The 13,399-nt window shown below is 37.4% G+C and overlaps 1 protein-coding gene across 1 annotated transcript; it reads left to right on the forward strand.

The window, feature by feature from the left end:
• The first annotated feature begins 224 nt into the window (after positions 1-224).
• On the forward strand, positions 225-6,706 carry LOC138191315 (uncharacterized protein DDB_G0280579-like). Its single transcript, XM_069137962.1, has 3 exons — positions 225-501; positions 1,941-2,204; positions 6,591-6,706. Exons 1-3 carry the CDS (start codon positions 225-227, stop codon positions 6,704-6,706), a joined length of 657 nt encoding a protein of 218 aa, XP_068994063.1.
• Positions 6,707-13,399: the final 6,693 nt, after the last annotated feature.

The raw sequence follows: 13,399 nt of genomic DNA on the forward strand, positions 1-13,399 counted from the left end.
AGAAAAATTGGACTATCTCATAAAAACACTGCCTGATTCACTCAGCTATCTCGGTGATATTATCGATAGTGTTAAAGATACGGAACAAAATTGTGAATTTTTGAAAAATAAAATTGTGATGTATGAAACTAAAAGTAAAATGTCAAACAATCATATAAAATCAAGTGTTTTCAAAACTGAAGTTCGTGACGTGGGGTGTAATAGATGTCACAAGAGAGGACATTATGCAAGAGATTGTCGAGGTCGTGGCGGCTTCAATCAGAGGGGTAGGTGGCCAGGAGGTGGTCACTACCAGCAACAACAACATCAACAGCAACAACAACATCAACACCAACGACGACAATACGAAGAGACGTATCAGCCAAGAGGTTATAACACGAGCAGAGGTAACTTCACACAATCAAGAGGTAGAGGTTACAACGAGAGAGGCTATGGTCAAAGAGGTCGCGGAAGAGGTTATGGCAACAACAACAACAACAACGGTAACTACCACAACGCGAGGTATACGTACAACGAAGAAAATAATTATAAGTCAAATGAAACCTTTTTTGCGAAATTAGAATGTCAAAATGAAAATGTCGTTGAAAATAATATGAATAGTAAAATTTGCGAGTATGAAAGTAGAGTATTTATGAATGATTTGTGCAAAATGGAATGGATTCTTGATAGCGGTTGTTCGGATAACATAATAAATGATGATTCATATTTTTTTGAGAGTTCAGATTTACAAAAACCAGTTGTAGTTAAAGTAGGAGATGGCAGACCATTAAAGGTTACAAAAGTAGGAAAAGTCTTGATTTATTTAATAGTAAATGGTAAAGAATTTGAAATACCTGTATCAAACGTATTTTATGTAAAAGAAATGGACAAAAATTTGTTAAGCTACGCGAGAATTACTGATAATTACAAAATTGTTTCAATTAGAGAAAAATCGTGTATTTACAATAAATTTGGTGATATAGTTGGAATAGCTTACAAAGAAAATGGACTTTACAAATTAGAGAGTTATGTCTTGAAAAATAATCACAATGCAAATAGTACACAAACAATGACTGAAAAAGAAAGGTACCATAGAATGTTAGGACATATCAATTTCAATTATTTAAATACAATGTGTAGAGAAAACTATGTAGATGGAATCCCGAAAAAATTAGAGAATGTTCACTTGAGATGTGGTACATGTATACAAAATAAGATGCATGCTTTACCGTTTAAGAATGATAGAAGTAGAGCGAGAGAAATACTAGAAATTGTACATACAGACGTAAATGGTCCGCAGAAAAATATTGGATATGATAATTCTTGTTATTTCGTTAGTTTCATTGATGACTATAGCAAATTTTCAATTGTTTATACAATAAAATATAAAAGTCAAGTTTATCAATGTTTTTTGGACTATATAAATAAGGTTGAAAATTTCACTGGAAAGAAAATTAAGAAATTAAGATGTGACAATGGAAAAGAATACATAAATAGAGACATTTCCAATCTTATCAGAGAAAAAGGGATAATCTTGGATAAATGCCCCCCATATGTACATCAGCTTAACGGAACAGCTGAACGTTTTAATAGAACAATTATGGACGCAGCGAGATGCTTACTGGCGGACGCAAGATTAAATATTCGATATTGGCCAGAAGCAATTTTAACAGCAAGTTATTTAAAAAATAGAACGATAGCAAATACCTTTGAAAGGAAAAGCCCTTATGAAATTTTTTTTGGAAAAAGGCCCAATATTGAAAATTTAAAATTGTACGGAAGCAAAGTATTTTTCAAAATTGATGAGAGCCAAAGAGATAATAAATGGGATATAAAATCAGATTGTGGAATATTAGTTGGATATGAGAATGTAGGATACAGAGTTTTGTACAACGGTCGAGTAAAAATAGCGAGACATGTAGATATAATCGAAAAACATGAAAATTTGATTGGCTTTAAAGGAAATGATGAGAGTGAAAATGAGAGTGAAATGAATGATAACGATGTAGAGGATGACGTTTTTGATGATAGAATTGAGAGTCCAGTAAAAATAAAAAGTCCAAGTCCCAAGAAAAAATCAAGTCCAAAGAAAAGTCCAAAAATTGAAAAAGAAATAAATTCAAGTAACGACTCGGGAAATTTTGTAGATTGCGAAGAGACAGAAATTCCAACTCGTAGAAAGTCTAACAGACAAACAAAAGAACCCGACCGATGGGGTTATTATGGTAATAGAGAAACCTATTACATATATGTAAATTTTGTAAGCGAGAATAGCCCAAAGACATATGACGAAGCTTTGAGTAGCAATGAGTCTGAATTATGGAAAGAAGCAATGCAAAGAGAAATCGATTGTATAAATAAAAATAAAACTTGGAAACTTGTAAACAAACCAAAAGACAAAAAAATAATCGATGTCAAATGGGTATACACAAACAAATCGAATAATTTAAAAAAGGCAAGATTAGTAGTTAGAGGTTTCCAACAAAAGGAAATTGTTGAAGATATATATTCACCAGTTGCGAGATTACAAACATTGAAATTGTTATTAGCCTTTTGCGTTCAAAATAAATATATGATTGAACAGATGGATGTTGAAACTGCTTTTTTGAACGGTGCGATTAAGTCAGAAATTTATGTCAAACAACCCGATGGCTACAACGATAAAACTGACAGAGTGTATAAATTGGAAAAAGCGTTGTATGGATTGCGTGAGAGCCCGAGAGCGTGGTATGAATGCTTTGACAAATATATTACAAAGTTGAATTTTCAAAGGAGCAATAGTGATTATTGTTTATATATCTTGGAAGAGGCAAATGGCGAGAAAATATATATAATTTTGTTTGTAGATGATTTATTAATTTGCGGAAAAGATCAGAATAAAATTAAGGAAATAAAAGTAAAATTAAGTCAGAGATTTGCAATGAAAGATTTGGGTAAAGTGAAAACGTATTTAGGAATAAATATTGAATATGATTATAAAAATGAAATGATGACATTAGATCAAAGTGAATATATTGAGTCATTAGCGAAACATTACCAAATAATTGAAAGTAAATTGTATAATACACCGATGGAACAAAGTTTGAATATTGAACCCGCACAATCAGCATCAAATAATATAAAATATAGAAACTTGATAGGAGCATTAATGTATATAAGTACATGTACAAGATTTGATATAAGCTACAGCGTAAATTACTTGAGTAGGTTTCAAAATTGTTATAACGACATACATTATAAATATGCATTGAGAGTCTTAAAATATTTGTATCTTACAAGAAGTTTAAAGGTGACTTACAAAAGAAATTTGAAAGCTGACATTTTGGATTGTTTTGTTGATGCTGATTGGGCAGGTGACACAAATGATAGAAAATCCACTACTGGATTTGCAATAAGATTTTATGGAAACATAATTTATTGGAAAACAAAAAAACAAAATAGTGTAACAAAATCATCGACATCTGCCGAATATGTAGCGTTATCAGAGGCAGTGAGCGAAGTAAAATTCATAAAAAGCTTGATTAAAGACTTCAAAGTAAAAATTGATTTACCGATAAAAATATATGAAGACAATTCTGGTGCAGTTTTGATTGCAAAATATGGTAATTTAACTAAAAGATCCAAATATATTGAAATACATTATCACTTTGTAAACGAATGTTATGATAAGAAAGAAATTGATATTATAAAAGTTGATACTGAAAATAATTTAGCTGATATCTTTACAAAAGCGTTAGGTAGATATAAGTTTGAAAGAATAAGATTATTGTTAAATTTGAATAATTAATTATTACGATTGTTATTACTATACTTATCAAAGTTTTTTTGAGAAAAGAAAAATTTGTTAATTTAATTTTATGATATGAAAAGAAAAGTATTTTGGTTGTATTCAGAAAATTAACTGTTTACCGAAGATAGAGTTGTACAGTATGGAATTAAGGAGGTGTGTTGAATTATACGTAATTGCCATACTGCACACATACAAATGTAACAAGATATATCCATGAGTGAGGATGCGCGCGCCGCTAGGTGTGTATAGTATGTGAGTGTGTGTGTGTGCGCGCATGTATAGCGTAATACAGTCAGTCAGCCATGTAGATAGAGAGAGAGCGCATCTCGCTATGGCTTATACATACATACTGTAATCCTCATGTATCTTAAGAATCTTTCACAGTTATAAATAAATAATTTAATTATTGTTATCGTTATATACAGGGTGTCCCTAAATTGCCTCCCACGGACTAGCCAGCATGATACCTTGTTAAAATCCAACCGAGAATTTCTTTTCCGGAAGCTCGTCCGACGCATAGTTTTTGAATTATGAGCGATAGCGCTAGGCCAATCAGAGTGCACCATTTCATCTAGATTTGCCGCCACGGAAATTGCTGTTTTGTTCGTCTGGGTGAATTATTATTATTCGTTTACGAATTAAATATCGGCACCTCCCCTCTCTCGCTGCTGTACCCCTTCTCGGGCGCTGACCTCGGTATTGTTGCCGCGGCACACGCTGCCGGCCGCACATCCATGGGCGCACACTTGTGTGTGTAAACAGAAGCGCATCCTCAAGAATAAGGGATACAGCAGCGAGAGAGGGGAGGTGCCGATATTTAATTCGTAAGCGAATAATAATAATTCACCCAGACGAAAAAAACAGCAATTTCCGTGGCGGCAAATCTAGATGAAATGGTGCACTCTGATTGGCCTAGCGCCATCGCTTATAATTCAAAAACTATGCGTCGGACGAGCTTCCGGAAAAGAAATTCTGGGTTGGATTTTAACGAGGTATTATGCTGGCTAGTCCGTGGGAGGCAATTTAGGGACACCCTGTATAATAAACCTCACGAATATATTTATTTCAATGATCCAACCTCAATATTTAACAGTATTCAAGCACTTGCGTAATTTTTCTTAGTTAAAACCCAAGTACCGCTTCCAAATTTTTAGAAAACTCCTAAAATAGGCCTTCGACATATCTTCCCCATATCTTCACACACACACACACACACACACACACACACTTTTTAGCATGCTTGTAATCGTCGTTTGAAATATTTGCATCACATAGGTGTGAGCAGAAATGCTTCTTTGCAGGTAGCTGAGTTTCATCGAGCTTCTCCCAGCAATCAACGTATTCATGGGGAAAACGTCGTTACCAGTCATCAAACTGAACTGAGTCTGGTTATTGCAGAATTTACGCGTTGTATGTTTATCTGCATCATTCAAATATGTGGAAAGTTTATGGAAAGGATGCTGCTAGCCATAAAAATCATAACGAATCGATGAATCTCAAGCACATTATTGTTCCATCAACGCATTCGTGAATGAGATATATTTTTCCTTATTTATTGGCGGCAGCGTAATTTTATGGGGAAAAGTTAATGCTGGGGATTTTAATAAAAATTGCGTATCCAATAGGGTTGATGAATTGTGTAAAACTGATGGAATTGTGAATCGTGTTAATGTTTATAACGGCCAGGAATATGAATATTTTTACATCCATTAATTCTAAATTAATCTGTCTTGAAAGACATGTCAGAAATCGAATTATTGCTTTACATAATGTCATCGTACTGCAACAATGCGGATTGGAAAATGTTGTGATGCATACCGCACTCTCGACAGCTCCGCTAGAATCTACTGAATTTGTATTTTCAAACATGAATAAGCCCGGTTACATTACCTATATTGCATGACAAGTAGTACGTGTAACAAAGTGAGAACCAGTAGATGACAGAACAAGGAAAATGATCGAATGTTACCAAAAGCTTCCCCGTCTATAGAGGAAACGGAAGTCTTTTCATGTTACCGGGAAACCTGTAAAAGATTAAGTTATATTAGGTTGGCTAGGTTGTACAGTCTTGGGTTGGGATAGGTTATATTAGGTTGGGTTGTAGTGTCTAGGGTCCAGTTAGGTTATGTTAAGTTGGAGTAGCCTTGACGTAGGTCAGGTTGTAGAAACCTCGAAGCCGTTGCGCCAACCGCGAATTGCTCAAGAATCATTGAACTATCGAAGCTAGCGATCAAGCTTGATCGAATAAATCATTTCAGAAAGTATTTTATCAATTTAGGTTAGGTTGTAGTGTCTTGGGTCAAGTTAGGTTACGTTAGGTCAAGTCCTACCGTCTTAGGTCAGGTTAGCTTTTACTCCGCTGGGTTAGGTCGGGTTAGAGCTATGGATGATATAGGCAAGGAGGACGATCTCTGCGTACAGAAAGTGTCCGTAAAGCCGAGGCAAAGAAATTGAGATCGCGTCGCTGCGTGAAAAATTGTATCCATTTTTCAAACTTCACTGAGTTGACGATTTATAAAAGTACATAGTTAGAAAAGAAAAAAATGGTTCTCGAATTAGAGAAGATTTCTGTAAGTACCAAGTTTCATCATCTTGCTCATTATAAATGTTTTTATCGTAATATGTTTCAAAGTTTTTGAATCGTTTAATTATTTGTGTTTATATGTACAAAGAAAAAGTATTCAAGTTTTGGGAATTCTTCATTTTGATTCATTGTTCATTGTTCATGATAGTGTTCTGCGGCACATGGTTTTCGCTCTTTCCATTCGAAGTGTTTGCGCAGCATTTTAATTTAAATTTGGTCGTTTATCCTTGTTTACAGTATCTGCTGAGGACTCTAGAGTCCCTAGGGTGGATCAGTATAAAGGATTTTATGAAACGCCGCCAAGGTGGGGTGGAAATTCGAAGCGAAATTGCATATTTTTGAGGGCTAGCTGACGACTGCCGATGGCAGGGTGACGATTTCATAGACTTCTTCGGCATCAGATGGTTGATCGATGGGTGGTGGGGGCAACGCTGCCCCTTCGAGGATTGGGATCACCCGGTGCGGCACGAGCCGGAGGCATTGTGGGCGGTTTACCACCCGCATTACTAAACATCTTCCCCAATGCGTCTTTTTTTAAATGTTTTAAAATAAAAACAAAGGGTTATATATCGACCCGTTATATATCATATTTGATTGTGTTTATGAATTAAAACTCATTTCCTCTCCAAATAACTTGTAAGTTAGTTATAGATTATTTTCAGGTTTAGCTGTGAATTTTTTTAAGTATAGCGTCGTTTATCTTGGTTACATAACATTGGTAAAATTTGGTTCGATGTTGTGTCGTGATCTTTTTGTTTGGGGATTCTTCTGAGAAATTTTTAATGGTATTTTGATTGACTAAAACGTTTGTGCTATTCGTAATACCGTTTATTGTTTGCATTTCGACGTCTTGATTTTGATCTCGTGCTCGTCTAGTATCGTTTGATTGACTCGGTATTTTTACCAGATCGTTATCTATGCATGTACGGAGATTCAATTATTGCTATTGTTGTTGTTGTTGTTGTTGTTATTATTATTATTGTTATTATTATTATTATTGATGACGATATGTTACACCTGTATGCATAAGGGAAGAGAATGTGGAGATATTTTGTATAATTGAATATTTTCTTGTAATTCTTAGACGATTCACAGTTTCCGTGTAAAAAATGTGCATGAATCGGGTTGCAAGCCGGTGTGTTTACCGATCCAGGATTATAAGTGGGGAGCGGTTGTGAAATTGATCAATATGACTGTTCATGTGGCTAAGCAAAAATCAAAAACCTGCACACCCCCAACCACCGTTGGGTCATGTGATGGGGAAAAAATTGGTCAACGAAAAAGCAGGTAGTGGGCAGCGCGCAGTGGTGACTGGGTGGAGGGCTGCAGTGGTGGACCACCGCAGCCATCAAAGAATAAAAAAATTTGATGACAAACAAGTCTGAGCCTGCACACCCCAACCCTTATCAGCGTGGGGCATGTGATGGGAAAAATCGGTCAACGAAAAGCAGGTAGCGAGCAGTGTTTGGCGTAAAAAAAATCTTGTCTTATCGACTCTTGACCGGATGCGTTGTGCACATACAGTTTTGGGGTTTATGACTCTTTATAGCGAACAAGTCCGAGCCTGCACACCCCCAACCATATTAGCGTGGAGCATGTGATGGGAAAAAATTGATCATCAAAAAAGCAGGTAGCGATCTCTTGAGAAAATTTTCGCAGCTGTTGTCGCGTTACATTTTTGCCTGTATGTCACGAGGCGTACACCCCATGAACGATTGGCTGATTGGTTTTTGCTCGGTCGAGGATGAGCGTGTCTCCTTTCATACAAATCCGAATAGCTGTTTGAAACTTCTCTAGCATTTTGAAAAATCTCTCGTGCAGAAACAGGTGTTTGACAAAGTGAGTGGTGAAAAAAGGTGTTCATTCGCAAACCCGAAGACTTCAACGAGTTTCTACTTTTGTGTGTACTTTATAGAATGTATATAGTGCTACACCAATCCTCTTACGATACTGCGAATGCCGATTTAATTTCCGTAACGATTATCACATTTGATTAGTACGTTAACGCAGTTTTTCGATTTGTTTCAATTTTTCAGTATTCAGCATCATTCCCTCCCTTCCCCCCCCTCTCTCTCTCTCTCTCTCTCTCTCTCTTTCTATCTATTTATTCATTCATTTTATTTATTTTATTCCTTTGATTTATTTTATTCATTCTATTTATTCTACTTATTATATTTATTTTATTTATTTCATTCATTTCATTCATTTCATTCATTTCATTCATTTCATTTATTTCACTTATTTAATTCATTTCATTTATTTCATTTATTTTATTCATTTCATTTATTTCATTTATTTCATTCGTTTCATTCATTTCATTTATTTCATTTTTTTTTATGTCTTTTATTTTCTTTATTTCATTAATTTTTTTTATCTATTCTATTCATTTTATTCATTTTATTTGTTGATTCATTTTATCAATTCTATTTATTCTATTCATTTAATCTATCTTTATTTTATTTATTTTATTATTATTATTTTATTATTATTTTGTATCAATTAATTTATTTATTTCGTATTTCTGTGTGTATGTCTGTGTGTGTGTGCTTGCGTGCGCGCGTGCGTGTGTGCGGGCGGGCGTGCATGCGCGCGTGTGCCGTGGCTCGAGGCGGTAGCTAGGGGGGAGCTAGGGGGAAGCGCGCCATTGTGTGATCCGGAACTCTCGTATATACTAGAGTGTCCCAAAAAAACCGACTATTTTTTTTTTTCAAAGAACATTGAAAAATCGTCAGAGTATCTCTAGAAAATGACCCTGTGAAAATATAAGCTCTTAATATTAATATTTAGAGGTGGCGAATTGTAATTTTCTATTTCCCATTTAAATAACATGGAAAAATTTTTTTTTCAACTTTGGAATTTTGTGATGGGATAACGAGCTACTTCATAAGTATGACAAAATCAGGTCTTATAGGAAATTTGATGCTCTACAAAAAAGGTCTGATTGACATTTTGCGCAAATCCAGCCGTTTCAAAAATATCGAGCCTCGAACTTCGGACTGTTTAAAATTATGCTTTTTTTTTCGTAAATACAATGATGACGAAAGGATAGTGGATTAGAGGAGTTATTAATAAGCAAGTAATACATTCGTGGCTACAACCGTTAAGCATATCACAATATAAACAAGTACAAGACACACGTCCGTCCAGGGCGGTGTACTGATAGGAACTGACTATAGCTAAGTGGACAATGGTCTATGCTAATACATTCGGAAACATCGCGAATCTACTAGCACTATGAGCCTTGTCCCTCAACACCCTCTCTCAAGGTACATAGTGCGTGCATACTAATCCAAGCTCTCACACACACTATTTACAATATTTATATTACTCACACATTTCCTGTGTTTACTACCACTCAGACCTTTCGTAAACATATCTGCTGGCATTCTCTCTGTGCTTAAATATTTCACGTCTATCACTCCACACGCATACTCATTCCTTACAAAGTGATGTCTAACATCTATATGCTTTGTACGCTGGTGATATACGTCATTCTTAATCATACTGATTGCACTCTGGTTATCATTCAGTATTGTGACAATTTCTGAGTCTTCCTGTATACCTAAACTAACTAATAAGCCTTTCAAATATAATGCTTCTCTCGTAGCCTCCGCTACGGCCATGTACTCTGCCTCTGTACTTGAGAGCGCCACTGTTTTCTGTTTTCGCGCCTCCCAACTAATAACAGATCCCGCCAGAATAAATCCATATCCCGTATACGACTTACGATCCATTGAGTCCCCTCCCCAGTTAGCATCTACAACTGCAAATAAAGCTAATCCGGTTTGCTCAAATTTTAACCCGTAGTCTATTGTACCCTTCAAATACCTTAAAACCCTTTTCGCGGCTTTCCAATGATCTACATTGTAATTGGTATTGAACTGACTTAAGAAATTTACCGCGTATGCTATATCTGGTCTAGTAGTTATCGCAAGATACAACAACGCTCCAATTAAACTCTGGTACGGATATTTATTCATTTCTGACTCATTCATGCATTCTGGTTTTACTAAATTACATTTAGCCTCAATGGGTGTGTCTATCGGTTTACACTCATCCATCCCAAAACGCTTGAGTACGGCCCTGGTATACTCTCTTTGTCGTAACAACACACGTGACTCTTCGTCCCGCTCAAATTCGATACCTATACAACTTTTAACTAACCCGAGATCTTTTGTCTCAAACGACTCTGACAACGCTTTCTTTATTTTGCCTATCCAGGCCTCGTCGTCACTAGCTAATAAGATATCATCCACGTATATTGCTATATACATTACACTGTCACCTTTTCGGTTTACAAATAAACATTTATCCTGTGGCACTGCATTAAAACCTAATATATTTAATCTATCTACCAATTTTTTATGCCACTCAGCCCCGGCTTGACGCAAACCATACAGCGATTTTTTCAGAGCACAAACACTGTCATTCCCTGCTTTCAAGCCCTCTCTCCAGCGCTTCGCGGTTTCTATAATTTTCTCATCGCGTATTACCTTCCCGCCTAAACCGATGGGCTCACCCGCAATTATTTTTTCGATAATCTCGCGCATACACTCAGGCACTTCCATGCATACACTTTCCCGCAAATCACCATTTAAAAACGCGGTCACTATATCCATCTGGTGAATCTTGAAGTTGTATTCCGCCGCTACCGCTGCCATGACCCTCACTGATGTTGATCTTACAACTGGTGAAAATGTCTCGGTGAAATCTTCTCCTGGCCTCTGAGAACACCCTTTTGCGACTAATCTGACCTTTCTTTTACCATCAGACTTAGTGCAAAATACGTAGCGACTTCCGATGACTTTTCGGCCCTTGGGTCTCTTTTCGATTTCCCATGTTTTATTTTTTATCTGGGCTAGCATCTCTTCCTCCAATGCTACCTTCCACGAGTCCGCATTTTCTGTCTTGCTCGCTTGTTGCCATGTAGTCGGATTTTCTGTCACTGTTAGATATGCGAATACCTCTTCGTCCATCGCATCATCTTCGATTCCTTCATTCTCTTGTTCGCTAGCAGCTCCGTGGTCTTTCCCACTCTGTTTTTCTGGGAGTGTGACGTATACTTTCTTCGGTCTGCCTACTAATCCTGTCCGAAGGTACGTCGGACGTCCCCGGCCTCTCTTGCTGGGTAACCCTACGCCTTCCCAAGACTGCCTTGCCCCTCTCTTTCTATTGGGTCTCTCTGGTATCTTTGCTGGTTCGGGTATCTCTGGCTCTTCGCTCGGCACCTCGAGTTCTTCACATTGCTCCTCTATTACCTCAGTGTTTCTCTCGGTCTCGAATATCTCCTGATATTCACCCTTGAATCCAATCTGATCAACAAACTTCACATCTCGTGTAGTTACAACTGATCTATCCCGCGGGAAGTATATACGATATGCCTTGGAATTAAATGCGTATCCTACAAATATCCCTGGTGTCGACCTGGAATCTAATTTCCCGCGCTTTTGCGTCTTATCCAAGACGAAAGCCTTTGTCCCAAAAGCTTGCATGTGTTTAACTGTGAGAGGTCTTCCCTTCCACACACAATACGGTATCTCGCCGTTTAACGCACTGGTCGGACATCTATTCCTTGTATAGTTTGCGTTACTTAACGCCTCGGCCCACAGGTGAGGAGGTGCCCCCGCCTGCCGCATCATTCATCGTACCATCTCTATCAGTGTTCGGTTCTTTCTCTCTGCTATACCGTTCTGTTGGGGTGTATGCGGTGCTGTCAATCGTCTTTGAATCCCATTTTTCAGTAGAAATTCATTAAACGCTCCGTTACAATACTCTTTTCCATTGTCTGATTGTAACGCCTTTATCTTTTCCCCAGTTTGGTTCTCCACCTCGCTTTTATACTCCTTGAATTTTTCCAGAACTTCAGATTTATTTTTCATCAAATATATTCGACACCATCTTGACTTATCGTCGATGAAGGTGACGAAATATCTTTTTCCTGATGTCGATGCATGCCGCATTGGTCCACACACATCTGAATGAACTATTTCGAGTAATTTTTGGGGTAGTTGTTCACTGGTTTTTGGAAAAGGTAGTCTAGTCTGTTTTTCCTGGATACACACTTCGCACTCTGACAATTTTTCACTGTCGCTGATGTCTAACCCGTACACCAATTCACTTTTAGCCATGAGCTTCAGGTCTCGCTCATTTACATGCCCCAACTTTTCATGCCATTTATTTATTTCTGGCTTTTCACTAGATACGGCACTGTTTACACTGTCTTTAATGTCATTTACAAAATATAAATTCCCGCGTCTTTGCGCGCGCATAATCACATCATTGTTTTTATTTACCACTACCGCTTCAGTTTTCTTGAAGGTCACTGTATGCCCGAAATCTGTGGCTCGCGCCACCGAGAATAAATTCGTTCTCAAGTCTGGTACGTATGACACGTTCTTAAAATCGATGTCCCACTGACTTTTACCTGTTGACACATTCACTGAAATATTTCCTATTCCCAATATTTTTGTATTTTTGTCCGTTGCCAGGCTCAACTCCGCCTGCTTAGGCTTAAAATTACTAAACTTGTCTCTATTATTACACAGATGACTAGTCGCACCACTGTCTATACACCAACACATGTTACCACTACCACTGTACATCGCCTGCTCACAGGTGCTCAACGATGACTCATGAGTATTTCTCGCACTGTTGTACTCCCGTTTGTTTCTCTCCGGGCAGTTCTTTGCAATGTGTCCCCTCTTGTGACACCTGAAACATTCGACTTCCCGCCGAAAATTCTCATCCCGAGAACTTGACGCCTTTGGCTTTCCGCCATGTTGTCCACGCTGTTTCCTTTGGTTATACTTTGAGTACATCGCTCCTTGTGCTGGCTCGACATGTTTGTTCGCATGTCCCTCATGATACTCCATGATTTTAACTTTCAGCCCGTCCAGTGTTGGTAACTCATCTTGTGTCTCGATCGACGTTTTGAACATCTCGTAGCTTTCCGGTAAACTATTTAACAACAAAATCACCAGCATCTCACTGGTTACATCCAGGTTCACCTCTCGCAATTTTTTCACTGCTTCATAAAATTCTGCTAC

Source organism: Neodiprion pinetum, chromosome 7 (genome assembly GCF_021155775.2).
Source record: "Neodiprion pinetum isolate iyNeoPine1 chromosome 7, iyNeoPine1.2, whole genome shotgun sequence".
NCBI lineage: Eukaryota > Metazoa > Arthropoda > Insecta > Hymenoptera > Diprionidae > Neodiprion > Neodiprion pinetum.

Bases quoted from the DNA above. Each gene is read 5' to 3' on its own strand.
- LOC138191315 (XM_069137962.1), top strand. From the start codon at position 225: ATGCAAGAGATTGTCGAGGTCGTGGCGGCTTCAATCAGAGGGGTAGGT. The intron at 502-1,940 runs GTATACGTACAA...TTGGCTTTAAAG, and splicing joins GGTAACTACCACAACGCGAG to GAAATGATGAGAGTGAAAAT. The intron at 2,205-6,590 runs GTAATAGAGAAA...CCTTGTTTACAG, and splicing joins CGACCGATGGGGTTATTATG to TATCTGCTGAGGACTCTAGA.